This window comes from Mixophyes fleayi, chromosome 6, assembly GCF_038048845.1.
Source record: "Mixophyes fleayi isolate aMixFle1 chromosome 6, aMixFle1.hap1, whole genome shotgun sequence".
Lineage (NCBI taxonomy): Eukaryota > Metazoa > Chordata > Amphibia > Anura > Limnodynastidae > Mixophyes > Mixophyes fleayi.
This window is the reverse complement of record NC_134407.1, coordinates 203187363-203215240: the sequence shown is the minus strand read 5'-3', so window position 1 is coordinate 203215240 and position 27878 is coordinate 203187363. Positions and strand designations below refer to the sequence as shown.

Here is a 27878-nt window from a genome sequence, read left to right as displayed (position 1 = left end):
ATTATAGCTTTACACATCAGAAAATGTTTAACAGCAGCTACAGGAGATGGAACACAGTAGGTGCAGATGGTACCTATTTTCTTCCATCGATTGAGAAGACAGAAAGTTCCCTGCTATGTTATGGAGAATTATGTTCTTCTGTAGTGATTGTCTGCCATTAAATCTTTTCCTAAATTCAGCACAAGTGTATTCTTTTTCCTGTGTATCCAGCACATGATTATTACGGACTTGGCAATAGCTTTACCCTTATTTCAGTGTTACAGGATCTGTATAAACGTTCAGACAAAGGAAGCAGCTCAGCTCCTCTTTCAGCTGAGAGGATGGCGTTGCTAAAAGCTGGTAATTCACTCGTACTGTGAAAGGAGTTTGCAATTAAGTTAATTGTCCAGCCAATGCATTGCAACCACTCCTCCTGTCCCAGTGCTGCTGACAATTATTTGTGTCTCTCTGTCTGCTAAATGCAGGTCATGCTGTTTTGGAAGAACTTACTTGGTTGACGTCTTTCCACCTAGTGCCTTACTGCCAGTCACTGAAAGGCAGTTGCCACAGAGAAGCTTTTATTTCTTTCCATCAGAGCAGAATATAAAAGATTTGCTATGATTTGCTAGTTCTTCTTCAGCTGAAGCCTCGGTAGAGTTTAAGAGTCATGTGATATTTCACTGTCACTATTTGTATTCCTAGTTGTAAAGCACTACAATATACTGCAAAACAAATATCAATACTGAAAGAAGGGTATGCTGGGGCTTGTCATTACATAATGGCTGGGGTGTTTCCAGTTCTGTAGCTGCTGTGGAACTGCAAATGCCAGCATGCCTTGTGCTACAGACCCTCCAAAGTGATCCCTTCCACCCAGTACAAAATGCTCTCTCACAAGCACATACTTACCAACTGTCCTGATTTTAGGCAGGACAGTCACCAGGGGCTGGCTGGCAAATTTTACCTTGGGGACCAAAGCAGTAACTAGATAGTTTAGCGTTAAATACAACTAGCCCCTCTCCATCTTGGTAGGAGTAAATGCTGTTTGCCAGTCGTGGTGCCCACTCGGCATAGCGCCTTGGGAGGCTACACCAGCCGAGAATGTATAATAATAACAAAACAATAAAAAAATGTTCTAAACAGCAAAGAATTTTAGCTCTCATAAAGCAAGTCTGTGCCACCAGAGTTAAATAGTAGAGATGCTCGGGCTCCCACCCAAACTTCGCCGATGTCATTGCAACATGGCTTATCCGATTGGACTCTCCTTAAGATGTGCCATTTATGATAACACCACCAATATTATGAGAGCATTACAGCTGGCTAAAAGCCATCACATTCCCTGCTTTGTTCACACAATCTACTTGGTACAGAGCTTTTTGAAAAATGACAGGGACGTGCAGGAGATGCTGTCTGTGGGCCGAAAATTTCGGGACATTTTCTGCATTCTGCAACAGTATATAGGAAATTGCAGCAGCTGCAAGAACAATTTAATTTGCCCTGCCACCAACTGAAGCAAAAGGTGGTAACAATCTGGAATTCCACACTTTATATGCTTGTGAGGGTGGAGGAACAGCGGAAAGCTATCCACGCGTAATACACAAGCCATGACATTGGGAAAGGAGGGGGAATGTATTTTAGTCCAGCGCAGTGGCGAATACTTTCCGTGTTGTGCAAGGTGCTGAAACGATTCGTAGTAGTCTGCTGTGAAGTGAGTTCAGATAATGCTAGCTTGAGCAAAGTGATTCCCTTAATTAGACTTTTGGAAAAGCACCTTGAAAAATTGAAGAAGGAGATGAAACAAAGAAATTACGCTAAGAATGTCGGACTTGTAGAGGAATTACTTTAATCGTTTCACCAGGGTCGAAGAGTTATCAACATTTGGAAATTGGATCACTACATTTTGGCGACTATGCTTGATCCTAGGTTTAAGAGCTATGTCTTCTCTTTATTTCCAACTGTCCCAGATCATGATGCAATGAGCTCCTGGTGATAAAGTTGACAGCTGAGGTGGTACCTGATACGAAGCTTCGATTGCGACAGTTCCAGAGTGGTAATGGTTAACTTGCTGCTTTGCTGGGCCAGTCTTGCCAGCTCGTGCATCTGCAGTGGAACTGAAAGCTCAGATTTGACCTTCAGTTTCACTAATAAAAAAAAAAAAGTCTAAAGATTGAAGCATTCTTTAAAATTCAATAATATTTAAAAATATTTTTCCATTTTGAAATAAATTTGTTTCTCTCTCTTGGAATAAAGCAATTTTTACTGATTCTGGCCTTTTGTGGTCATTCCTGGTACAAGCACTGCCATGATACTTGTGAAATAGGCAAATGATACCGCGAAGGGTAACAATACTATCTCCAGTGTTTTCGCACATTGGGCGAGTAAAAAATGAGCCCTATCACCTGCAAAAACACATATTTTCGCCAACAAACGTGCTCTTCACCCGTTGATAAATATCCCCCTCTATCTGGCTCTATACTATGACCACACAGAACGGATGCTAGGGATGTAGTACAGTCTGGCTTCAAGATCACCACCTAGTGGCACAGATAAGGCCTGCAGAGATTTGTCATCCCTTGGAACTCCTGAGCTTACAGCACCTTTTTTGAAGTAAACCTGTGCACCATAGTTTATAAGTGTCCTCGTTGTGCATTAATAGCATGCAATTGTTTTTCTGTAAAATATTATTTTGTACACATACATATTTCAAATGCATAGTTTGCAAAAGTACCTAACTGTAGTGCTCCAAGGTCTGTAGACCCAGTATCACAGCATCAACTCGTCAGTCAAGTGTCCAGGGCCATAAGAATAGACTAACTAGGCTGCAGCCTAGGGCACTAGGCTTTTTGGGGGAGGGGGGCACAAAATTGTTAGGGATGCAAAGTTTGGACAGGGAGAGGTAAAATACAAAGAGAATAGTTGTTCTACAAAGTAAAATAAAAACATGAAATAAAAATGTACTAAAGAATTTAATCTTTACGTATTCTTATGGTAAAGGCTGATGACAATGAGTCATCCTTCTGTGGATGCTTGAGTTTGAGGGAGGAGGAGAGACAAGGATGGTGACAGGTACAAGTGTGAAAGCCCCCTCCCCGTTCACATCTCCACCCTTAGTAGCATCATTCATGCTTCAGTTCTGCTATATAGTTCTGATTTTAATGAAAACAAAATGAGTGACAAAGATTACTGTGACCCTTTTAAAAAGCCAAGTGGAGCTGAGTTTAGACATGGGAACATATACATTGGTGGGGGGTGAAGAAAGCCTGATTTCAAATTAAGGATGAGATCACTTTTACCCACCGTGTATTTGCCTGGCGTAGCAGGTGAGATGGTGCTACGAGCGCATAAGCCCAGGGTGCCATGAACCCTTAATCAGGCCCTTTGGGTGTCCCTGAAGCCCAGGGCGTCGTGAACCCTTAATCAGACCCTGTAACTGTCCCTAAAGCCCAGGGCGTCGTGAACCCTTAATCAGGCCCTGTAACTGTCCCTGAAGCCCATGGCGCCGTGAGCCCTTAATCAGGCCCTGTAAGTGTCCCTGAAGCCCATGGTGCTGTGAGCCCTTAATCAGGCCCTGTAAGTGTCCCTGAAGCCCAGGGCTCCGTGAACCCTTAATCAGGCCCTGTAATTGTCCCTGAAGCCCATGGCGCCGTCAGTCCTTAATAAGGCCCTGTAAGTGTCCCTGAAAATGATTTTAAAATGTTGACAGATATGCAAATGCCAAAAGATTTACAGAAATCCAAGATCTAATAGGTTCGACCATGCTCAGTTACACTAACGATTTCTCAGATTAAATATATTTTATTACATGTGCCAGAATAAAATTAATATACTTATATTATTGATAACGCATGTGTGCTAGATCCAGGTTACATCATCGGTTTGTGATAATTGTTATATACTAGCCATATACATCCCAGATAATTGTGTCCTAAAAAGTTTTTCTGTCTCTATTAATGAAATTGCTGTTTCAGGGGTCTAGTTATGAAGAACCAAAGGAGAGATTTTCACAACTGTTATGAGGAATATTCACCTCATTCTGCAATTACTTGTTTTGCACGTTTGAGGCAGAATCTGTGTACATGTGTTTCGCCCAAAATCCCTCTATCAATTTAGTTCAAACCAGAATTCAAACTTATTATACCACAATCACATCTGCAGCAGAATGAACTGAAGATTCACTTCAACTTCACTCATCTCTATGTTTCAGCATATGTTCTGCTGCAGAAATATTGCTATCATTTGGCGATTTAAAAAATCGAGTTGTAGTGTACTTCAAAAACACCAACGAGGTTTACAGCTGTTTATCATTTTCACCCTAAAACCATATCAAAGTCATTTTTTCAGTTAAACTTCACTTATTTCTGGCCTTTAAGAATCTTCGATGTGTCACATTTTTGTATCTTGCAAGATTTCACCTGTGAAGACCGTTTGGTAGATTAATAAGCAACGGTTTGCAAAGTGCTGTTTTCAGCCCCAAACTGCAGGATGTATCAACCTGAAGACTCAAACGGCATCTGATATGTGGTGGTTTGAAATCCCTAAACCACATGGGGGTACTTGTTATTATTTTATCAAGAACATGGGCTCTCCTCATTAATTTATTAATACCGGTTGCAGTACTCATTCATTTCTTAATACCAGGGGCAGAACTCATCATTTAATTCATTTATTTCAACATTTTCTTTTACTTCAGCATGCAGCCAGTGTTATCAAACTCTAATTAAGATTTATTCTTATTCTCATTGTTTAAATTAGTCTGAGGTATTTGTGGTTCTATATTTGTTGTGAAACTACTAGTCCCAGCAACTCCAAGATGCCTAAGTGTGGATTAGGGTAATGTGCCTTAATTTACACTTTTAGATTCAGTTACTCTTTGCTTTATGGATTTTCTACGTACCATACTCAAAATTTGGGTTCTTTATTATACCCGCTGGGATTTATCCATTATCCATCATCCATTTCTTAATTAAACCATCTAATCATGTTAACTCTAAGCGTGTGCACACAGATCTTTTCACTTTACCCATCACCAGATGCTGTCAATGTGTCACCTGATTTCATAGGGTTAACCCATGATGCTGTGCACAGGGTCTGGAGTTCTCCGGTTCTCTTCTGTTTTTGCTTCTGCTTTCTTCCACAGCATGTTCTCAGCACAACTCGGACTAATCTGTATGTCAAATAGGAACAAACGATAAGTACAATAAGCAGAACGGAGATAACATCAAGCAGATGGTACTGGTACCAAGGAAGGTCGTTGCCTGCTGCCTGCAGGTGTCCTGCTCCTCTATGGCGCATGACAAACTCTGTCCAAAACACAGCTAAATCCCGTGGTGGAACGGGTACGTCTAGGTGTAGCCGAGACAGATGCTTCATGGCCTGGCTGTAGGATGGGTCATCAATGACTAGACGCACTGCATCAAAAATGTCCTTGGCAGTAACATCTTCTGCGTTCTCCAGCAGGACAGCTGCCCCTCTGATCTTTAGACGAAGGATGTTTTCATACTGGTCACCAAAGAGTGGGAATCCTATTATGGGTACACCATGGTAAATAGCCTCATAGACACCATTCTCTCCTCCATGTGCTAGAAATGCTTTAGTGTTAGGATGACTGAGAATGTCATTCTGTAGAAGCCAATCTACAGTCTTCGTGTTATTTCCCAATGTGTCTAGAGGTTCTCCAGAGTAACGCCAAATGACTCGTTCTTTGAGCTGTGCTAAACCCGCTGCAATCTCTCGGGCAATGTTTAGCGGCAAGGTATTAACAATAGTCCCCAAGGAAAAGACCACCACTCCTTGCTCTGAACTGTCCATGAAGTCCTGGATATCTATAGGGAGGCGTTTGGCTGGTTTGCACTGAAAGCCACCGATATACACTGCATTGGGCATGGTTGGCCGAGGAAACTCAAACACAAAGTCCACTTTCATCAAGTAGATGTCAGCCTTTTTGTACATCTCAAACACTCCAATATCTGTGTTAAGATAGCGTTGCACCAATTTGTCGTAAACTGGGTATATCAGGAGGTCGCTGGCCATCTGGTAAAAGAAATAGAAGACAACATTTTTAACCCTTTCTGAGAAGACCATTCTATCTGTCACTCTAGAGTTTATCACCGGCACATAGGAGAGCGGAGATGGTGCTATAGCAAAGTGTATGTCTTCCGTGGGCATCCACCTTCCAAAAAATACTATGGGAAGCTTCAAGTGATGAGCCAGCATCACCCCTGCCACGTTGTAGGGGTCAGCCAGAATCAACTCAAAACCAGCATTAGTCAGATGGTCCATAACTTCAAGGTTCTCGAATAATGACCCAAGAGCAACAGTTGCCATTTGAGTCCCAGTCCGAAGTGCTTGCATGAAATCCCACGCTACGGTGAAGGACGAGGCATGCTTGGTGAAAGCTTGATTAAAGATCCAGTTCAATACATACTCTTCAAACGATTTTCTGCTGAGCCTATGAGTGTCGGACATAGGGATATTCTCTACCTTGAAGTACTCAGACTTCTCCTCGATATACAAACTGATTGAGGGTCGAATGACTGTCAACTCATGTCCTCTCTGGGCCAGTTCAATCATTAAAATTTTTATATTAATCCAATGGCTCCCTTCTACTGGCACCACAAGTATTTTTCCAGCCTGACTGCAGGTCAGGAACAGCGCACAGGTCAAGAGACAAGCACCAAATGCCTTGCCGTTGGCTGCCATCTCAATTGAACCACACGTTTGAATAAGGAGTTCTTCAGGAGATCTTGCACTTCCTACTAGAGAACGTTCAAAAGGAGGGAGTGAGTGAGCTGCCAGCTTCACCGTAAAATGCACAGTCATCCTGATGCTGTATACTGACTCCTCCCTTCACTTCTATATAAGTAGTTTCTCAGAGTAAAGAGCTTTTACAATGCTCAGCATAGCACACTGCATGTTCTCAGATGGACCTCTACTGGTATTTACAGAAAGATATTGGTTTCTTATCTCACAATAGGAATGCTTTTCAGCACACTTTCTGCATTCTGTCATTGTCATTTGATTTGCACTTTAGCCTCTGAGTGAGGAAGGAGGGAGGAAGTTTATGAATGAAATAAAGTTCAAACTCTCTCTGTAATCCTGCCAAAACATGAAACATTGAATATTATCTCAGTATTAATAAAGAACAATATGCAGCAACAGACAAATGTTGGACACTTTTCCTAAAGTAGAGTTTTCTTTCCTACATGTACCAGATATACAAACAGGTCCAACGACGGGGCCAGACACAATAATTGTTCAAATTGTTCTCAGAAACATTTAAAAGCTGAAATGAATGAAGCCGTGGTCCTGAATTGATATTGGAAATTACGTTTTAACTTTTTGCACCTATTGTCAAGTGGGTCCCTGCAATCCCGCAAGTGACATGTACAGCATACGCAGAATAGGATTTTCAAAAATCAGAAACTGGGGGTGAATTTAAGCAGAGCTGGGACAGTTGTCTCACAGTGATGGCTGCCCTGATCTCTGAGACATAGCCAGAGGATTCTTCCTGACTACTATGATTGCGTTATACACACAGTTGCTTATTAGCTGCTAGGCACATAGACCTCTCAACATTTGTAATGCTGGATTCAGGACAGGAGACGTGCTCACGTCACAGGGGTGTACTTATAATGATTATACCGTTCAGATTTGTTAATTTATTTTAATATATATTTTTTTTTCCGTATTTGTTCTGATGTGACCTTCTATAGCAGATAAACTTGTGCATATACTGCAGTCTATTCTGTCTGATAACATACGGCAAGTAACGTTTAGGTAAAATGTACTTAAACCCAGATTCAAATCGAAACACATTTTGAGATCCACCTGGATTGAAATTTGGTTGGAGCTACGCTGAAGTTCTGTGTTCTTTTTTTTTTTAAACTGAATCAGGCCCTATGTCAGTAGCTGCTTCGGTCTGAGTACTACTCGCTGGATTAGTGGTCACTAATTCTAATAACTAGAGATGCTCGGACTCGGTTTTCTGAAAACCGAACCCACCCGAATTTAGGGGATCCGAGTAGGCTCGCGAACCGGCCTGGTACTTTTGCGCCTATGCCACCCTGTCTGCTGTTGCTGAGAACCGGATGGGCTTACTTTGCCACCATTCCCTTTCGTTATCCCAAATGCGCCCTCTTGCCACAGTAGGAGGTGCTTACAAATCCTGCCACCACTGGACTCCTTACCGGCATCCAGTACTGGGTTTCTTCTGGGTAACGACGCTGCGAGTGTACCCCGTTACTGGTGTACCTGGGCTGGTACTCCTGACCTCTTACTATGGATCAGAGTTGCTGTGGATGGATCCCCCCTGGCCTATCACACTGAACAAGGCTGCAGGGTAGCAGGCAGAGCGGTGGTTCCGGAAAAGCTGGGTCCAAACCTCAGAAACAGCCGGGTCTAATCTGTAGGTAACAGGATTTTCAGCATGTAAGATATTTTCAAGCAGGTCTTTGAAGCAAGTGATGTTTATTTGCTCTTACACTGGTTAAAAGGTACCAGTGATCAGGTCAGATGAAATCAGAAGAACAATGTTTATCTGTGATATCTTAAAAACCTTGCTGTGATTTCCTGCATCTTATTTCAGAGCCTCTCACTGTGTCTATCTGTTCTCCCAGGAATTGAGAAGGCACAAAGTGACTTTTTGTTGTATTTATAATACAACCATGCTCCTGTAAGAAAGAGATTACCTTGATGTCCTGGCTTGGGCATTGTACTCTGATTTTCCCATTACCAGATTGTCATTTAGATAGGGCCAGGCTGCAATTGTTTACTTTCTGAGGGCAGCCATAAGGACCACTAGTACTTTGGGTAAAGAGATGTAGATATGCCAAATGCAGACTGGAAATGACAACCTAAAACAAAATATTGGAGGAAACTATGATCTTGGCGCTGTCAATGGAATGTGGAGATTTGTAAGCTGTACAGCCATGGATACAAGAAAATCTCTTCTCTCTATTGCATGGAGAATAGTTTACCCTTTGGATTCAAAGCGATCTGTCTGGTTTAACGCTACCTACAGTTTAGTCGCAGAATCTAACATTGCCTAATTCTTTGTCAGGATCCCCCATAAGTAGGTATGGACTTTGCTGCCAACACCACGCAGGTTACGGCCCTACGTGCAGGTACCAAGAACACGCTGGAGTTGAAAATACCAGGAAAACATTGGAATTACATGAGCCAAAATGTCAAATTAGCAGAGAGCATAATAGACATAAAGACCTGACTAAATTTTGTCAGATCAATGAGTTTAAATAGTCTGGAGGCATAGGGGGCGGGAGGCCAGAAGCCAGTGCTGCATTAGTGAAGTTTATAAAAGGCAGTTGTGCGTGTACACCCACCATCAAAGATGTCGTCCGTTACCAGAATGGAGCACCAGATCCGCCACAGAGCAGGCTGCCCTACTGGGGGACCCAGAGTTGCGCACCAGACCTCCGTAAGTGAATCCGAAGGTCCAGTCGTGACAGAAATGTTTTGTCCCCAGAAACGGATTGAGCCTTCTTAGGTAGAGGGCAGTTCGAAAATTGCCTGATGTCCATAAATAGCAATTTCCAAAACGCATCATTCGAGATCCTGCCACCCACTATTTTTTTAGCGGTCTTCCTACTTTACCCTTGAAGGGACTAAAATGCTTAGAAGCTTTACCCCATATGGTCTAAGGTAATGTCTGTCAGGATGATAACTTCGAGCTTCCTTAAAGTGCTGCCTGGAAGAAGAGGAGGTTAATTAGTTGGAATTAACCTCTTGTAACTTTCTGAATTATCAAGTCGTGCTCATCAGCAAACAACAAAGTGCTTTCAAAGGGAAGAGTGGTTAACTGATTCTTGGACTGTGGATCTTCCGCCAAAGGACACAGCAAGAGAGCACCTCTTGCTAACACTGTTGAAGTCACACTCCTGACGGAAAATATTATACTCTCTATTACCTCTATCTTGGATGTCTTTATACAAAGTATCAGTACAAATTCGAAGTGCTCTGAGGCCACTTTTAATTGCGCTTCCTGAAGTAGCATGAAATTTCTTAAAACATTTCTCCATTTTCCTGTCCATTGGAGCTTTCAATGGGACCCCTTCATCCAGTGGAATAGTAGTCTTAACTTCCATATTACCTACAACAACTTCAACCTTATCACTAATTCCCACCTAGCGGCTTCACTATGCTGGAACATACGATCAAGTGTCCTGGGATTAGATTGACATTTATCCAACTGTTCCCATTATTTATTAATCAGGTCTTTAATAACCAGGTGTACCACAAAGACTCTAGGCTTAGGCTGTTGATACTCGAAAATACTTGCAAAGAAGTCTGCGCTTGTATATCCTGGATCCCCATTATCTTGCTGTGTTTTAGTAGTACTTCCACTTCTATATTAAATGATCTATGATCTTCCTTGATTTCCCCTTCTTCAGGAGCAGCTGGACACTCATACTTCCCCAGGGAATCTAAATACTTTGGAATAGAGGGTCATAGTAGACCATCCAGATCCCCATACATTTGTGACCTGCCTCTCTTTAACTCTTGAAATTTCTAAAAACACAGTCCACTAATTTGTTAAATTGGTCAGATTACACAAGATTTCCTGTTCAGCGTCATGACCATTATGCTGTCTACTGACCGAGGTGTTCGAAAATCCAGCATTTGCTCACTATGAAGGCAACTAGCGGCCCCGTCCCAGCTAGCACTACCGCAAGTCGTCACACTGGGAACTCTGGATCCATTCGGTAATATCTCTAGTTAAGCCTGCATCAATAAAACGTCTCTGCTAGCTCAGCTGATGGTGCAGGAAAAACGCGTAAGGAAGGAGAATTCACACTTTCCTCTTCTGGAAGTGGTTTCCTTTCCCTGTCACTGCTCAGCTAACCAAGCGTTAGCCCATTGTAAGGGCTGCTATGGAGTCTTAAGAGGAAATATCATTATTCACTTTGATACCCTAACAAATAAAAAAGTTGCCATCTAACTATCACAGGTCTGGCCAATCTTTGGCTCCCCGGGTGTTGTGAAACTACAAGTCCCAGCATACCTTGCTAAGTATTGTCTGGCTATCTTGTGGCAAAGCATGCTGGGGCTTGTAGCTTCACAACACCTGGAGAGTCGAGCCACAGATTGGCCAGATCTGAATTAGCACATAGCAAAAATGTTAAGATGTGTCTGGTCACCAAGCTTCAAAGTACACCGGCCATTAATGGGCTTATATGATCCCAGAAAAGGTCATTTAGTTAACGACATTACAAAAAAAATAAAAAGGAAGATGAAGGCCTTCTTACAGATAAACTAGTTTATGTTTAAATTTAGCAAATGTGGAATTCTCTTTCAATACATAGTAATAATTGAAATCCAGCGTGACTGCGATGTCTTCATTCTGCCTGAAGATCCCACACTGTGTATTTATAAGGTCACAGCCAGAGTTGGGCAAAAGTGGGGACATGATTAAAGAAATTTACTTGAAATTCATTAATTAACCGCACTGTGCTTGCAGCCATTTTGCTGAATGAGCCAATGTCCAGGAAAATTCAGCCTATCATGCCAGTGACATAATCAAGGCCATTAATGCTGCATTCTCACGGAGACTGGTTCAGCCTACAACAGGTCAGACTCCACTGTAAATAGGGGACTAGCACTTTTTAAAGTGGATCTCTCATTCCAAAATAAGATAATTTATCTTAAAAGACAATTCAAAATAGAATACAATAGAGTAGTTACAATCACTAATATGCTAAAGTTTCAGGAAGTTATTTAAATAAATTCAACATAAGAATGTGATTATTTTTCCTATACGGCTCATACTAATTGTCTGAACACCAAGGGGTAAATTTATCAAACTACGGGTTTAAAAAAGTGGAGATGTTGCCTATAGCAACCAGATTCTAGCCGTCATGTTGTAGGATGTACTAAATAACTATAATTTAACTGGTTGTTATAGGCAACATCTCCACTTTTTTAAACCCAAAGCTGGATAAATTTAGCAGCTAGTGTTACCTTTAAGATCTAAAATGGTAGATGAAAGAGTACAATAGCTTGCATAAAGACAAATAACAAGTTTACACACAATATGGGGTATTTGTGAAAATCTTCTGAACTGTACTAGAAAAGTTAGGGCATGAATAGTTGTATAGGTTACGGCTCTTTGCACCAATTTTATAAATATTGTAAAATATTTAAATTTCTGCCTAAGTATGGAACATTTTCTGGATATATTTATGTTACTTATAATAGTTTATCAGCTGGTAATTTAAATTTTCTGGCCCTTTAAATGACTGAGGGCAAAAAGAGTAGAGAATACATCTACCATCGGTTAGACTCTGGACTATTGGTAAAATCAGACCTCCATGTGTCCACTCTGCTTTTTAACACATCAGCTGCAGTTTCTGAAACTGAAATGGTGCGCTCAGGAGTTTCCATGCGGACATAACCACCAAACAACCTGAGAGTGCGATTTTGCTACAAATATGGATGGCCAAACTGCAAATATAGTTGCCCAGGTAGACTCCTATTGGGTGTTAAGACTTCCAAGTTGAATGATGACCCACCCTTGCTGTGTGTAGCAAGGGTGGGGTGGAGGGGACCTTGGATCTGTGTTTTCACTATATCCAGACGCGATCCGAGACTGTATATTGATCGTTCTTGGGCCAACAAAGTTGACCAATTTGACCAACCAAGGCTAGCTTAGAGTGGACCGGTCAATTACATACACAGGCGCAGTCATTCTGTGAGCTGAACCCAATGTTCATGTAAATGCAGACTGCCATTAAAAACCAGTGACACCACGGAAGGATGAGTCAACTCAGCAATGCCGCTCATTCGTAATGAATTCATAGGCATATTAGTTCAACCCCCCCCCCCCTCCCCTAAAAAAAAATCAATGTTGTGTGTAGTTGATTAACCCACTGTATCCAACATGTGCCATGGCGAAAAATTCACATAGTACATACAAAACATTTTAATTAAATCAACTAACCACAGAACACGTTATAGTAGTTTATTTGTAAAGAATAAGTAACTAAATTACATAAAATCTGTACAGAATTAGACAAAGGCAGCTGTTCTGTATGCAACCCCACCAAGTAACTGTATTAGGACTGATTAGTGGGAGACCACTAAAGAATCTCAATGGTGCCTCGATAATACGCACTAGTAGGTTAAAATATACTGGAAATCTATACAGCTCCTAAACGGAAAGTGGAAGTCATTATCAGAGCAAAAGTAATACAAAGAGCCTGTATTCAGTTTTGTCTAACAATACCCTCGATTACCAATTTCAGACACAAAATGCTTCTCCTGGATGGACTGCAGATTTTACTGGGGAGGACAGACCACCATCAAATTTCAGACATAAGATGCTTCTCCTGGGTGGACTGCAGACCACCATCAAGGCACGGAGCATTCCCTGGAGGTTTTATAGTCTAGCCATCCAATACTGTTAGATCAAGTGGTATCAAATACAGTGCTGGACAGGTTGAAAGCCTGATGAAGGTGACGGATTAACTAGACCCTACACCCCTGAGAAAATGTTAGTCGGGGCCATGAACCCAGAAAAAGTATTAATAGGTTTAATTAGTGTATATATGTCAGCAAATAATACTTTTATAAAGTCACGCATGTTTCATTAATGTAAAAACATCATTTGTTAATGGGAACCATCAAAACAAAAAAACTTTATTGAACTATGTTGCTATTGTGAAATAGATAATTTTTGTCATCTGGCTTTTATTATGAAAATGTTGAGCATTTGCATGAAGGAAAACTTTTATTGCAAGTCTGGGCATGTACCGGACATGTACCAGAGGCATCTTTAGACCTGTGAAGCTGCTTGAGACAAGGGTCATGGAATATGCCATCCACATTAACAGTCGGAGAAATTCCAGTCCTCACACACCTGGTTTAGAGACGTCTATAAATTGTATGCAGACTGTGAAGGAAGTGACAAGTGTTTCATCATGAAAATATCTATCTTCTGACAAATTTTAGTAAACAATACTTGGAAAAATTATCTAGTTAAAGAGACAACATATTTAAAGTTGAAGTGAAGTGATGTTTCCTCTAATTTATATGATGAATTAAAAGTAAAAACACACTAAACCGTCCATATATTAGCTTATGGATAGTTTATTTACTGCTTAGGTCAGCGGTACGTAGCCTGCGGCTCTCCCGGTGTTGTGCAACTAGAAGTCTCAGCATGTCCTGCCGCATACTAGGATGTATATGTCTACAGCTGACTAGCCCAGCTAACCATAGAAGATTCATTATACCTTTAAATTAAAACTATCTATCTCTCTTACATTCAAAAAGAAAAGAATGCATTTAATAAAAAATAAACTTTGTTATCCTGTTCAATCTGTGCTTCTTTAGACTATACTGAGAAATGCAGGTTGCTTAAGTATTGTTAAATCCCTGACCTACATGTTGTATCAGTATGTGTGAAGTAAGACTGCATTGCTGTGTGTAATGTTTAGTAGCAGATTAGGTGCCGCACTCTAGATTATATATGTACTGTCAGTAGGTTAGTTTTGAAGCCTTCTTGTTAAAACAGGGCCTCTCAGTCAGTGTTGCTGATGTCCTGAATGGGCTGTGGTCGTGTTTCAGGACCAGCTCCAGTTCTTGGAAGTACTGCAGTCTTGCGACATCCTTGTCCTTAAATAGAATAACATCGTAGCATGTCAAATCAGACTGGTCATCCTCATAATATAATGATATATTTAAAACAGCAAGTAAGGCTTTCTTCTAGAGGTCTATGATAAAGAAAATAGCGACGATCGCCATGGATCTTCCCTAGAAGCAAACTTTTCGTTTCTTTATAATTCACTAGGCTAGAACTGGTCTACCCAACTCGTGGCCCCTGAGCTCTGCATCTTTGTGGCGCCCAACATCTCTGAACCTCTATAGGCTCTACTGAACATCATCTTGCATTGAACGCACATGTCAAGTGGTGTGTGGCCTTCTCCATGGAATTACTTGGACTGCGCTGGCCTAGGCCTAGGTAGATAAACACTTCATTCATTTGTAACGGATACATAAACGTGCCATAGAGTAAACCGTGTCTGAGGTTTTGGCTGGGAATAAAATCTGTGAATCTTCCCAATGCGCCACCTAGTGGTGACTAAAGCCACAAACATGAGGCAGGAAGTGACAGCAGGTGGACTAACAAAAATCAAGGGGAGATTGACAGCAGTAGTTTGCATATGCAGACAACAGTGAAGAAGATTCTCTCCTATTGTCATTATTGGACTTATCAGCTATACTAGTAAGATTATCTAGGGCCATTTTTTTTAATAGTAAACGGATTCAATGTTGAACCAAATCAACTTATCATAAGGCACATTGTAAAAACTGAGAGGTATATTTATTAAACTGCGGGTTTGAAAAAGTGGAAATGTTGCCTATAACAACCAATCAGATTCTAGTTGACATTTTGTAGAATGTACTAAATAAATGTTAACTAGAATCTGATTGGTTGCTATAGGCAACATCTCTACTTTTTCAAACCCGCAGTTTAGTAAATATACCCCCTGATCTTCAGGGAGCTGGGAGTATGCAGTCCCAAGCGTCATTGATAAAACATAGCAGACATATACAATTGTACTAGAGAAAGTGCGTCTAACCAATAAGCAAATATAGGGTAGGGACTGTATTTCTAAAATAGAATGTGTGTCTATTTTGTACATGTACATAAAGATTTCCACCTACACTCCAGTAGCATACTAGTAGGTTAATTGGCTGTCTGTGTGAATGATAGGGAATTTATACTGTAAACTTCAAAGAGGACCGGGACTGATGTGAATGACAAATATTCTCTGTACAGTGCTACGGAATTGGTGGCGCTATATAAATAAATGATGATGATGATAAAAATGAATTTACCTTTAAGATAAGTTTTTTTTTCATTTTAATGGTTCTTATGTTAGCTGTTTCACTCAGATAATTATGAAAAAAATGTTTACATACAGATTATGCATTTATAGATCAGCAGTATTTATAAATCGGCTCTAACAATTTAAAGTGTAATAATATATATCCTAAAAATCCTGACTTAAAACAAAGTTTCACACAGTAAGATTTAATGCATCATATTAAACTGCTCAAACAAACTTTACCACAAACCAATCAGAATTAGTTTCTTAATTCTCACATTACACTAAATGTATGAAAGGCATTACCTCAGCGGTTCCCAAAGTGTGCGTCGCTGTCACAGGGGTGCTGCGGCGCTGTCACAGGGGTGCCACAAGCCAGCCATAGAAAAACTAAGAACACAAAAACTTACCAATCCTCCTCTCTCACGCAGCTTGTTACTGAATATCGACATTCAGTGACAGCTGCGTGAGAGAGGAGGATGCTGGGTCCTGGCGCCGCGCGGATTGGTAAGTTATTGTGTTCCTTGTTTTTTCTATGGCTGGCACGCGGTAAGAGGGGGCAGAGTGAGAGGGAGCGTGACAGAGGGCAGAGGAGGGGGGACAGCGTGAGAGGGGGCAGAGGAGGGGGGACAGCGTGAGAGGGGGCAGAGGAGGGGGGACAGCGTGAGAGGGGGCAGAGGAGGGGGGACAGCGTGAGAGGGGGCAGAGGAGGGGGGACAGTGTGAGAGGGGGCAGAGGAGGGGGGACAGCGTGAGAGGGGGCAGAGGAGGGGGGACAGCGTGAGAGGGGACAGCGTGAGAGGGGGCAGAGGAGGGGGGACAGCGTGAGAGGGGGCAGAGGAGGGGGGACAGCGTGAGAGGGGGCAGAGGAGGGGGGACAGCGTGAGAGGGGGCAGAGGAGGGGGGACAGCGTGAGAGGGGGCAGAGGAGGGGGGACAGCGTGAGAGGGGGCAGAGGAGGGGGGACAGCGTGAGAGGGGGCAGAGGGGGCAGCGTGAGAGAGGGCAGAGGGGGCAGCGTGAGAGAGGGCAGAGGGGGCAGCGTGAGAGGGGGCAGTGTATCTGGATGCAGAGGGGGCAGTGTATCTGGATGCAGAGGGGCCTTTTTGCATACAACTAAATAAGTATTTCTGTCCTGACCTAAATACTTAATACAATTTTTTGACCCAACTACTTCCAAAACAGGACTGCTCAGTAATTATTTTGGAGGGGTGCCTTGAAAAAATTATGGAGACCCTAAGGGTGCCGCGAACTGCAAAAGTTTGGGAACCACTGCATTACCCGATTGGTTGCTTTGTAGAACAGTTTTCTAAATACACCTTTAAGTGCCTAGGAAGCATGTAGACCACCCCTGAGCAGACCCCAGATGTCTATAACAGTAGAAGTGTGCATTGTACCTTCCTGAGCATAGTGTTGGGTAGTTTCCTAATTTTCTCCACATTGTCTGGATTGACCCCAAGCTCATAACAGCAAACTCTGAGCAGTTCCCGGTAGGTCAGTTCCTCTCTGTCCATTTCCACCTCAATGAAGTCATTCTCCACTGGAGCGCTACTCTGAATTCTCACTTTCAGGACTAATTCTGTCCAGGAACAAGACAAACACAATAACACAATGTTACACCCATAACATCAATACAATATAGTTCCCATCTCAGGGGTCTGTGCATCGCCCCTCGTTCCTCTACACTAAGTAATAGGAGATGTTAGAGAAGACACGTGAACTAAGGAATAGGACAGATTGCATGACATTCTCACAACACAGACATTTACCTTTCATGTTTGACGGGAAGGCTCCGGTAAAAAAGAATGGCTGGAACAACGGCATGGGTCCACCATGAGCACCACCGTGTGGCATATTAGACGGGACGGGTGAAAACATACTGCAGTTCTGGGAGACAGCCGGCTGGCATACGGTGCCACTCTGTACCGAGGGACGGGTACATTCTGGTGGTGCCTGCAATTCTCCATTATAAAACAAGGCCGGGAAGGTGTCCTCTTTCTTCACAGGGGTACCTAGGTTTTCCACACTGGTGTTCAGTAATGGGAAACTTGTGGCGGGAGGAGGCGTGGCGCACGAGTTACCGTTTTCGGCATAGGATGGTGCGGAAGTTTCCTGCTTGATGGCGGTCTCTCGACTGTAACTGTACGGGAACGGGGGGTTTGCTAGGTAACTTGGGACAAAAGCAAATTCAGATTCAGGTTTAACATCTTCTACTTCTGACTCTTCAACTGAAAGATGAAAAACATATAAAAATTTCATGTTAAAAGGCAAATATAAGGACACATGAAAAAAGTTGAATCTATTGCGCCTATGGTATGGCAGGAATCTCCACTCATTTTATCTCGCACCTCGTAGAGGTGTGAAGAAAAATGAGCAGCGATTCCTACCATAATGGCTGGCAATGTGCACAGCCGGATATCGCGGCGATGTCCTTGCGTCACTTCGCCAGAACTTGAATCTGCCCCGATAAATACTTCATATAGAGGTGCTTTTACCAACACAATCACATTCCTGCTCTGTGCTGCAGAGGACCCTGTTCAATCCACTAAATCTCAGTCTGTAGTTTCCTGGTTGCCTCCTATCCCCTCCTCACTTCACCACCTAAATATGAATATAAACTTAGCAGAATTTTGGGGGGGTCCCTCGATAAATCCATCAGGTGGAGTTATGCTATTCATATTTCCATATTCTTCCAATCCCTGGTGATATTGTCCCGATATTGTGGAAACCTTACAAACGTACCCCCCAAAACTCTCTTGATTTCTCTCTTTGATGTCAGCTGAGCTGCCTTTTCTTCTTTGATTGTGAAAATATCTTTATCCGCTCCGGACTCTAGCAGGTAAGACACAATATGAAGATGATTCCGTTTGCACGCCCAGTGGAGACAGGTCCTGTGTGAAATGCAACATACACCACGGTTAGACCAAAAAGGATACTTTACAACAACAAAAAAGGAAATACTGTACTTATGTTATGTGCAATTGGTGGACATGGCATTTTAAATTAATTTACCTCACTGGAAATCATGTATTATGAAGTCTGGAATGTAGTATGTGGGACTGGGTCTTGTCTGGAGGATAATCAGCTATCTGCATTTGACTGTACTCTGGTATTTCTAATGTACAAGGCTTTGACTGGGAATTAAAGCACTTCTCAACACGAGGTATATTCTATTTATAAGCAACATAAATCTTCCATTATCCATTAAAGCAAAGGCATAAGTCATTTCATGCATAGAATTAAATTTGACTCTGTATTTAAAAATTTTGTTTTCCCCAACTGGTTGATCTGACAGAACTGGCCGCACTGTGTAGCTACTTTGTGTAAAAAATTTATAGAAAACCGTTATTCTCCTATACAACTGTACACACAATATATGCAGATATTTTGTGGACTCAATCAATATTGACGAGAATACGCTTAACTAGGAACTGCTGACATGCCTCATGCCTGGCGACCATACAGGCTGGATACTTGTTCAGCTCACACAATGACTGCCTTCACTGTGGGTGTATCCACAAAAGAAGTCACTTATTGGTCTTTACATCTCAAGTTTTAAAAATAAAAGAAACAGGGTCAGGGATAGGCCCCTCTAGCTACTCCCCGATTAGATATCTACTATATAAAAGCCTAGTGGCGTGTGTCTGTGTGTGGGAAAAAAAAAACACCAAGCTGCAGCGCCACCTGCTGGGCGAAGTTATACACTGACCTACTAAATTCTTAGGGGGGGTATTCAATTGTTCCTCCGGCCGACTAACCGGAATGGCAGGGGATTCCCTGACCTCAAGGATTATTACTGGGCGACCCAGCTCAGTTTAGTAGGAACCTCCTTTGCTCCTCCCGCCTCCCACACATGGGCAGACATAGAAGCTGCTTACCTCTATCTACCAGACATATCCGGCATTTGGGGCCTACTTAAGATCCCTAGAGTTGCGCAGATTAGATGCGTACCTACCTTGCTATTTACTGCCTGGATCTAGGAGGCCTCCAGCTCCATATTTACATCAATTGAGGAAAACGCATACAAGATCTATTGTAGATGGTACCTTACAACCATTAAACTTGCCAGAGTGCCTCCCCCTCCCCCCCAGAGTGCCACAGTTGCCTCCCCCAACTGTTGGTGGGCTTGCGGTCATAGAGGTACCCTCGTACATATCTAGTGGTCGTGTCCTGTCATTTCCTCTTTCTGGGATAAGGTCTCTGCGGTCTCCTGTCCTCCCTTATCCAATTGTCACTCACCGGACTTCTAGACCTGGAATCGGGCCACTCGCTCCTCTGCCGGCGCCTTTCCGCCATCTTGACTGTGCTTCTGCGCATGTGCAGACCAGGAGGGACTCTTATAACCTTTCCTTCCTCGGTATTGGATAGCCAATAGCCTTTCCCTATTTAAAGCACCTCTGACCTCTCCTTAATTGTCTGTTCTTGATTTTCACTTCCGTGTGACAGCGGTGATCTACGTTCCTGTGATTTCTGTTGCTCTCAGCGTTCCAGCATCTCCAGACTGGTCTCTGACCACCTTCACCTGCCTCCCGCTGAGCACTGTGACCGCTGCTTCTCACCTGTTGGCCGGATACTCCTCAGCCACATCCGTGGTAAAACCTGCCTCCCGCTGAGCACTGTGACCGCTGCTTCTCACCTGTTGGCCGGATACTCCTCAGCCACATCCGTGGTAAAACCTGCCTCCCGCTGAGCACTGTAGTGACCGCTGCTTCTCACCTGTTGGCCGGATACTCCTCAGCCACATCCGTGGTAAAACCTGCTTCCCGTGGAGCACTGTAGTGACCGCTGCTTCTCACCTGTTGGCCTGATACTCCTCAGCCACATCCGTGGTAAAACCTACCTCCCGCTGAGCACTGTAGTGACCGCTGCTTCTCACCTGTTGGCCGGATACTCCTCAGCCACATCCGTGGTAAAACCTGCCTCCCGCTGAGCACTGTAGTGACCGCTGCTTCTCACCTGTTGGCCGGATACTCCTCAGCCACATCCGTGGTAAAACCTGCTTCCCGTGGAGCACTGTAGTGACCGCTGCTTCTCACCTGTTGGCCGGATACTCCTCAGCCACATCCGTGGTAAAATCTGCTTCCCGTGGAGCACTGTAGTGACCGCTGCTTCTCACCTGTTGGCCGGATACTCCTCAGCCACATCCGTGGTAAAACCTGCCTCCCGCTGAGCACTGTAGTGACCGCTGCTTCTCACCTATTGGCCGGATACTCCTCAGCCACATCCGTGGTAAAACCTGCTTCCCGTGGAGCACTGTAGTGACCGCTGCTTCTCACCTATTGGCCGGATACTCCTCAGCCACATCCGTGGTAAAACCTGCCTCCCGCTGAGCACTGTAGTGACCGCTGCTTCTCACCTATTGGCCGGATACTCCTCAGCCACATCCGTGGTAAAACCTGCCTCCCGCTGAGCACTGTAGTGACCGCTGCTTCTCACCTGTTGGCCGGATACTCCTTAGCCACATCCGTGGTAAAACCTGCTTCCCGCTGTATGCTGTAGTGACCGCTGCTTCTCACCTGTTGGCCGGATACTCCTCAGCCACATCCGTGGTAAAACCTGCTTCCCGTGGAGCACTGTAGTGACCGCTGCTTCTCACCTATTGGCCGGATACTCCTCAGCCACATCCGTGGTAAAACCTGCCTCCCGCTGAGCACTGTAGTGACCGCTGCTTCTCACCTGTTGGCCGGATACTCCTCAGCCACATCCGTGGTAAAACATGCCTCCCCCTGAGCACTGTAGTGACCGCTGCTTCTCACCTGTTGGCCGGATACTCCTCAGCCACATCCGTGGTAAAACCTGCCTCCCGCTGTATGCTGTAGTGACCGCTGCTTCTCACCTGTTGGCCGGATACTCCTCAGCCACATCCGTGGTAAAACCTGCCTCCCGCTGAGCACTGTAGTGACCGCTGCTTCTCACCTGTTGGCCGGATACTCCTCAGCCACATCCGTGGTAAAACCTGCTTCCCGTTGAGCACTGTAGTGACTGCTGCTTCTCACCTGTTGGCCGGATACTCCTCAGCCACATCTGTGGTGGACCCGCCTCTCGTTGTATGCTGTGGTGACCGCTGCTTCTCACCTGTTGGCCGGATACTCCTCAGCCACATCTGTGGTGGACCCGCCTCTCGTTGTGCCCTGCAGCAACCGCTATCTCTTACCGGCTGGCCGGATACTTCAGCTATGTCCGTGGTAAACCAGTCGCTCGTTGAGCATCGTAGTACCCATTGACTCTTTATCTACCAGCTGGCTGCTTCTCAACTACATCCAAGGTGAACCTACCTCTGGCTGATCACCATAGCCTCCGCTATACCTCACCTATTGGCCAGACACCTCATAGCCACATCTGTGATAACCTCGCCTCCGACTGATCACCCTAAAGCATCTGTTACATCTCAGCTGCTGGCAGGGGCGGATATAGAAAAGTACTGTACCCGGGGCGATTTAGAGAGGGCGATTTAGGCCCCGTCCCCTTTCTAAAATCTTAGGCTGCCGACGGCTGCACACTATGTGCAGGTCCGTCCAGCCGTGGACAGTGTGCTGCCCGGCTGCTCTGATTGTGTTTTACACACAATCAGAGCAGCCGGGCAGCACACTGTCCCTGCCTGTCATGGCTGGACGGACCTCCACATACTGTGCAGCCGTCGGCAGCAAGTGTCTGCTAGGGGGGGCGATCGCCCCTATCGCCCCCCCCCCCCCCCCTGGATCCGCCACTGGCTGCTGGCTGGACATCTTTTAGCTACAACTGTCAAATATAGCTGCTCTAATATGAACTCTAGCATATCTTCTATTTTGCCTAACTTCCATATCTAAGCTGTACTCTGTTGCTCTGCCGCACTCTCTTGAGGGCCGCGACCTGCGCAGTGACGCCGCAAAAACCCAAACCCTCTTGCGGGGTTCCCTGGAGAAGACCAGCCGCTGCGTTAGACTCCGCGCCTCGAGTGTAGTGATAACTACTGGCAGAACTCTGGGTAAAGAATTCTAGTGACCGCGACACCAATCCCCTATTCGGAAAGATCCCTGGTCTTTGCTACCCGCTGCAAGACACTGATGTCCATTCTGCACATTTAGCATCACATATCCTAGCGGCTGCGAAGTGCCTGATTGACAAATCATGGAAGAGCCCAGAACTGCCCCGTGTCTCTTCTTTGAATCCTATATATGGTTCATCGCTAAGATGGAGAAAAGCACCTCCCACCTCTGAGACAAAGACAAGTTCCACCAAATCTGGTTCCCTTGGCTGTACCTGTAATATTCTCCGTTAGTATCTTGTCTGTGTTCCCCCTTTCACACCTGACATATCTATCCACCGCTCTTTTATATCCTATGGTCCAGTCTATGTACCTCCCCCTGTGAAGTCCCTAATTTCTCTGACATCCCTTAGATGACGACCATCTATACACTTCTCTCCCCCCACCCTCATCCTTCTTAAAGTACAACACTGGTGCTAAACTTTGTTACACGGTTCTCATTGTTTCCATATTTTTCTACAAATAAGTTATCCTACTGCTGCTTATGACACTACATTTTGTTATTGCTGTTTAAGTGACTCTATCCAGGTTTGCTGTCATTCAAGCCTATTTAATAAAAATTTTGAGTTAAAAAAAAAGTAAACCTTCACGTTATCAGCATCAAATTAATGCTTCTTGAGGACTATACCTGTATCAATCTTACAAAAGTAAATTATAATTACTTAGGCAAAGCACATAAGCAAGACTCGCCTCTCTTCATTACATTTCCAAATGTTTATTATTGGCAGGGATCAAAGAGAGAGGTCTGTCTAGGTGGCTGTTTGAACTAGTCCAGGCCCAGTATGAGTACTAGCTTACTTACCCACCTCATGCATCTTCCGTGCACTTATTTTTTGCATATGGCTCGGTGTATTTGCAAAATCTTTAGAGCTTGACCAGCAAGTCACACAGTATTCTGTACACCTATCGATATACAGACAGCAAGGACATAAAAAACACAGGCTCTACCTGTTTGAGAGCCTTCTAGTAGTATACACAGACATAATCACTTCTGTTACTGCCAAACAAGATAGATGTAGAAAATTTGCAAAATAAAAGGTTTAAAAAGACAAATACTTAAATTTAAGTGTAATGTGTCTTCCAATCTTCACTCTAAGTTTCATATTCGTCATGTAAGTTTTTATGCACAACGGGGGCATGTTTTGAATTGAAACTTATCTACACAGCTTCAAGAATATTATTGAATGCTTTCATATAAAGAAGGGCTCTAAGTAAGTTTTGTTTTCACAAGGGAGAGAGAATTCACTATTTTGATTCATCATCTTCAGGATTAATCACAATTTAAAAAGTGACATAATATCAATAAGCCATTAATTAGTTTGAACACTTTCTATGCTGAATTCTGTGTTGAAATTGGATTGCACTGTGTTTGTCTTTATTGACGTAACTTTCAAGACAAACGTTTTAAACCTTTTTCACAATTTTTCTACATAATAATCTATCTTGTCTGGAAACATATTAGCTCCTGACCACTTTCATTTTTTATTTATTTAATCACTAAGTGAGTTTGGACGCGTGTATAGTCCTTTAGAAAAAAAGTGCTGAGCTACTGATTTGAAGTGAAGCACTAGAGGAATTAACAAATAAAAATGAGCTACTGCACTTCTATTAATTCATCATTTTTTTTAGTATTATTTCCATTTCCACTAAAAAAATAATAATAAATCACCAGGTTAAACAACAACAACAAAAAGTAAACTTTTAAAACAGCTTTTGCAATTTGCAGGCCTCTAAGTTACGGTGTCATAGACAGCTGCTCAACTTCATTACAGAACTGCTGCTAATGCCATATCATGTTGCTAAAAATATCAACATTGTATATTTATACTTGCTAGCATTTGAAATATATTTCCAGGGGCACTTTGCTGCTAAGCCTGTGAATCTAAGTCGTGATGGACCTTGGAACACTATAATCCCTTTAAATATTATTATTAACATTAAGTATTTTACATATAGAATAATATTTAACCATAAGTGCCAAGATACAATTTTCATTAATAAAATATAAGAACATATTCTGAGCATTGCAACCAGGCTGCACAAAGGAATGGATGCTGTGCATATTTGCCATCATTTAATAAATATTTCCAGGGGCACTTTGCTACCAAACCTTGCATTAAAGCACATACCATGTGATAGTGTCTCAATGGAGCTCTAAAATCACCATCATCTATACTGAATTTGATTCTAATGGGTTTTTGATGCATCTCAAATATTCATTTTCAATAAATATTAATGTATAAAGCCTGTAAAATAGGAATAGCTTAAAAGGATAACTTGTAACATGCAAGAAAACATGTATTGTGCAGTTTGATCAGGACTGAAAAACAGGAACATATTCAGGGATTGTCCATTAAAAATTAAGGGCAGTTGGCAACTTTGTATTAGACGCCACACAAAAATTTAAGATTTTTGTACACTTACCATCCATTGATTTCATTCTGAGAGTTAATATCCACCCCAGAATTCAGAAGCTTTTGCACTTCTTCCAGGTCTCCCAAAGCAGCTGCTTCCCTCAGTCTTTCTTCCATGTATATATGGGTAAAACGATCATATATTACCTAATATCCCAAACTGGTCATCCAGTAACAATATTAAGTACCCAAAAAAATAAAGCTTTAATCTCAATAGCAAATAATGTTATTTAATAAAGATTATAAATATACATGTGCAAATCTGCTCTGAATAGCTTTGCAAAATAAAATTAAATTGTAAAAACTGATAATCATTTGATAATCTGTGCGGGAAAATAAATATTTTGTAGTACAGAGCTCTGTCTAATAAAGGCTAATCCTCTCAGGGAGCTGCTGGGTCGGGCTGGTGATTTGAGGTAAAAAATATAATATTATTGATACACTAAAAAAATATATAACAGCCCTGAGCTTCCCCTTGTAAATGCAACCCGGGATATAGTTAATTAAATACACTAATTTAGTATTTTGTAGCTTCTCTGCATGTCCCACAACACTTTGCTGGGGGTCGGTGTTAATTGTAACACACGCGGAAGAGCACTTTGGTTCCGGGGTAAGTTGATAGTGACACTAAATAAAGGCATATCCTCATTGCAGTGTAATCTTGTAGGGTTTAGGGGTTTAAAAGTATCTAATATGATGTGTAATGAGAGAGGACTGCCTTATAGGCTAGAATTATGTTAGGGAAGCACAAATTATCCAGCAATTAGGTTTACAAAGAAATTCGTTCATTTGTTTTCATATAGGATGACTAATGCAACAGCATTTATTTTTTACAGCCATAAAATAATTGCACCCACTTGGAAAAAACCCCAAAACAGCTTTGTTGGGTACAGTTGCATATCTCCCACCTGTCCCAGTTTAGGCAGGATGGTCCAGATTTGTGGGGACTGTCCTGTAGTCCTGTGTATATGGATTTTGTCCCGAACTTCCCGATTGAACCAATTTTTTTGGTGCAGTCCTGATTAATGGACCTCGAAAGAGGCAAGGAATACACAAAATTAGGCAGTGTTCGTCCCAAAAGTAGATGGGGATTGGGTGACTCAGGGTGGGGCTTATTTTGTCATAACTTCACAAGTTTAAATTTTGGAAGATATGTATGTCCCACTCCTGAATTCCAGGAACCTCACCTGGACTCCCAGGAGAGTAGACTGCCCTCCCACAAATAGCATAATTTTGTTCCCGACCCCTTGTGGCGCAATTTTGCCATTTCACCATGGGAGTCTGGGCCAAAATGAAGCCATTTGCTGCGCCGCGCCTCCCAGCACTTTCCACTTGACCCTTCCTCCAGGACTTCCTGGGGAAGAGTCAGAAATTTTGCAAGCAGGGTCCCACTATGCACCTTCAGCAGTGTCATGTGCGTTCAGCTTTGTAGGGGTGTGTTTAGGGGAGGGGCTGGGGTGGCGCAGTGCTTCCAAAGTACTGGGCATGCACCCGATGTGACGTGTAAATGTTGGGAGACATGCAGTATGCAAATGATAGCTACAATCTGATTGGTTGGTATGGATGTACTCTCAACTTTTAGAAGTTTTAGTAAATCTACTCCTATGCATGACCACAATTCTCCCTTTGACAATCCATAATTTTTAAAGCATAAAGAACACAATATATGGTACTTTGCATTTTAATAGACTTGGTATTTTTAGGGAACACTTTTTCCTGGCACAAAAACTTAAAACCTGACATCACCCATGAAAATCAAGCATTTGTACTAGTAATGTCAGAGCTAGTTCGAAAATGATTCAACCCACCCCTCAATCCATGGAGTTCGAGTTCTAATTTAGAACAGGGCATGGTTCACAAAATGTTTTGCATCAGGCTAGGTGTTCTGACTTTTATTTTTTGAATGCACCCTGCTTTAGTTGCCACCAATGCACCTGATTCTCTCCAGTGTCCTGAATATGTCTCTGAGTCCCCCCTTTTCTCCTTGCCTTGGCACTTATGCGCATGTATCCAGTAATGAGCAGAGACTTTCAGTTTGTCTTCTCACAATAGCATGCAGTCATTACCAATTGCCCCTGCAAGAAGACAATAAAAGGCATATATCGAATATTGACATTGGGCATTGAGTGGTCTGTCCGGATACCAAGTGGACACGGAGACATATTGTAGATAGGGATGGTAAAGTAAACATTTTTAATGAATTGAATATGTTTTCCTTTTCTTTCTTTGACAGATATTTTCTTATAATTGAAAAAAATCTGTCATTAGTTTCACATTTATTGCTTGCTGTATACACTCTATACCAGCAGGTGGAGGCACTGTATGTAACATGCTATCTCAGCATCACCTGCACAGTAGGTGGAGGCACTGTATGTAACATGCTATCTCAGCATCACCTGCACAGTAGATGGAGGCACTGCATGTAACATGCTATCTCAGCATCACCTGCACAGTAGATGGAGGCACTGCATGTAACATGTTATCTCAGCCTCAAATGCACAGTAGGTGGAGGCACTGCATGTAACATGTTATCTCAGCCTCAAATGCACAGTAGGTGGAGGCACTGTATGTAACATGTTATCTCAGCATCACCTGCACAGTAGGTGGAGGCACTGTATGTAACAT

General features: G+C 42.9%; 1 protein-coding gene and 1 pseudogene across 1 annotated transcript; both read right to left on the bottom strand.

Moving 5' to 3' along the window:
- Nucleotides 1–4992: 4992 nt before the first annotated feature.
- LOC142095425 (UDP-glucuronosyltransferase 2A2 pseudogene) lies at nucleotides 4993–6729 on the bottom strand (annotated as a pseudogene).
- Nucleotides 6730–12935: 6206 nt separating this feature from the next.
- ANKRD40 (ankyrin repeat domain 40) lies at nucleotides 12936–25830 on the bottom strand. The gene is made up of 5 exons (XM_075178113.1): nucleotides 25264–25830; nucleotides 18558–18706; nucleotides 17585–18043; nucleotides 17213–17394; nucleotides 12936–14601 (listed from the first exon to the last, which is right to left on the bottom strand). The coding sequence occupies exons 1-5, from the start codon at nucleotides 25368–25370 to the stop codon at nucleotides 14464–14466; spliced, it is 1035 nt and encodes a 344-aa protein (XP_075034214.1). The 5' UTR covers nucleotides 25371–25830; the 3' UTR covers nucleotides 12936–14463.
- Nucleotides 25831–27878: the final 2048 nt, after the last annotated feature.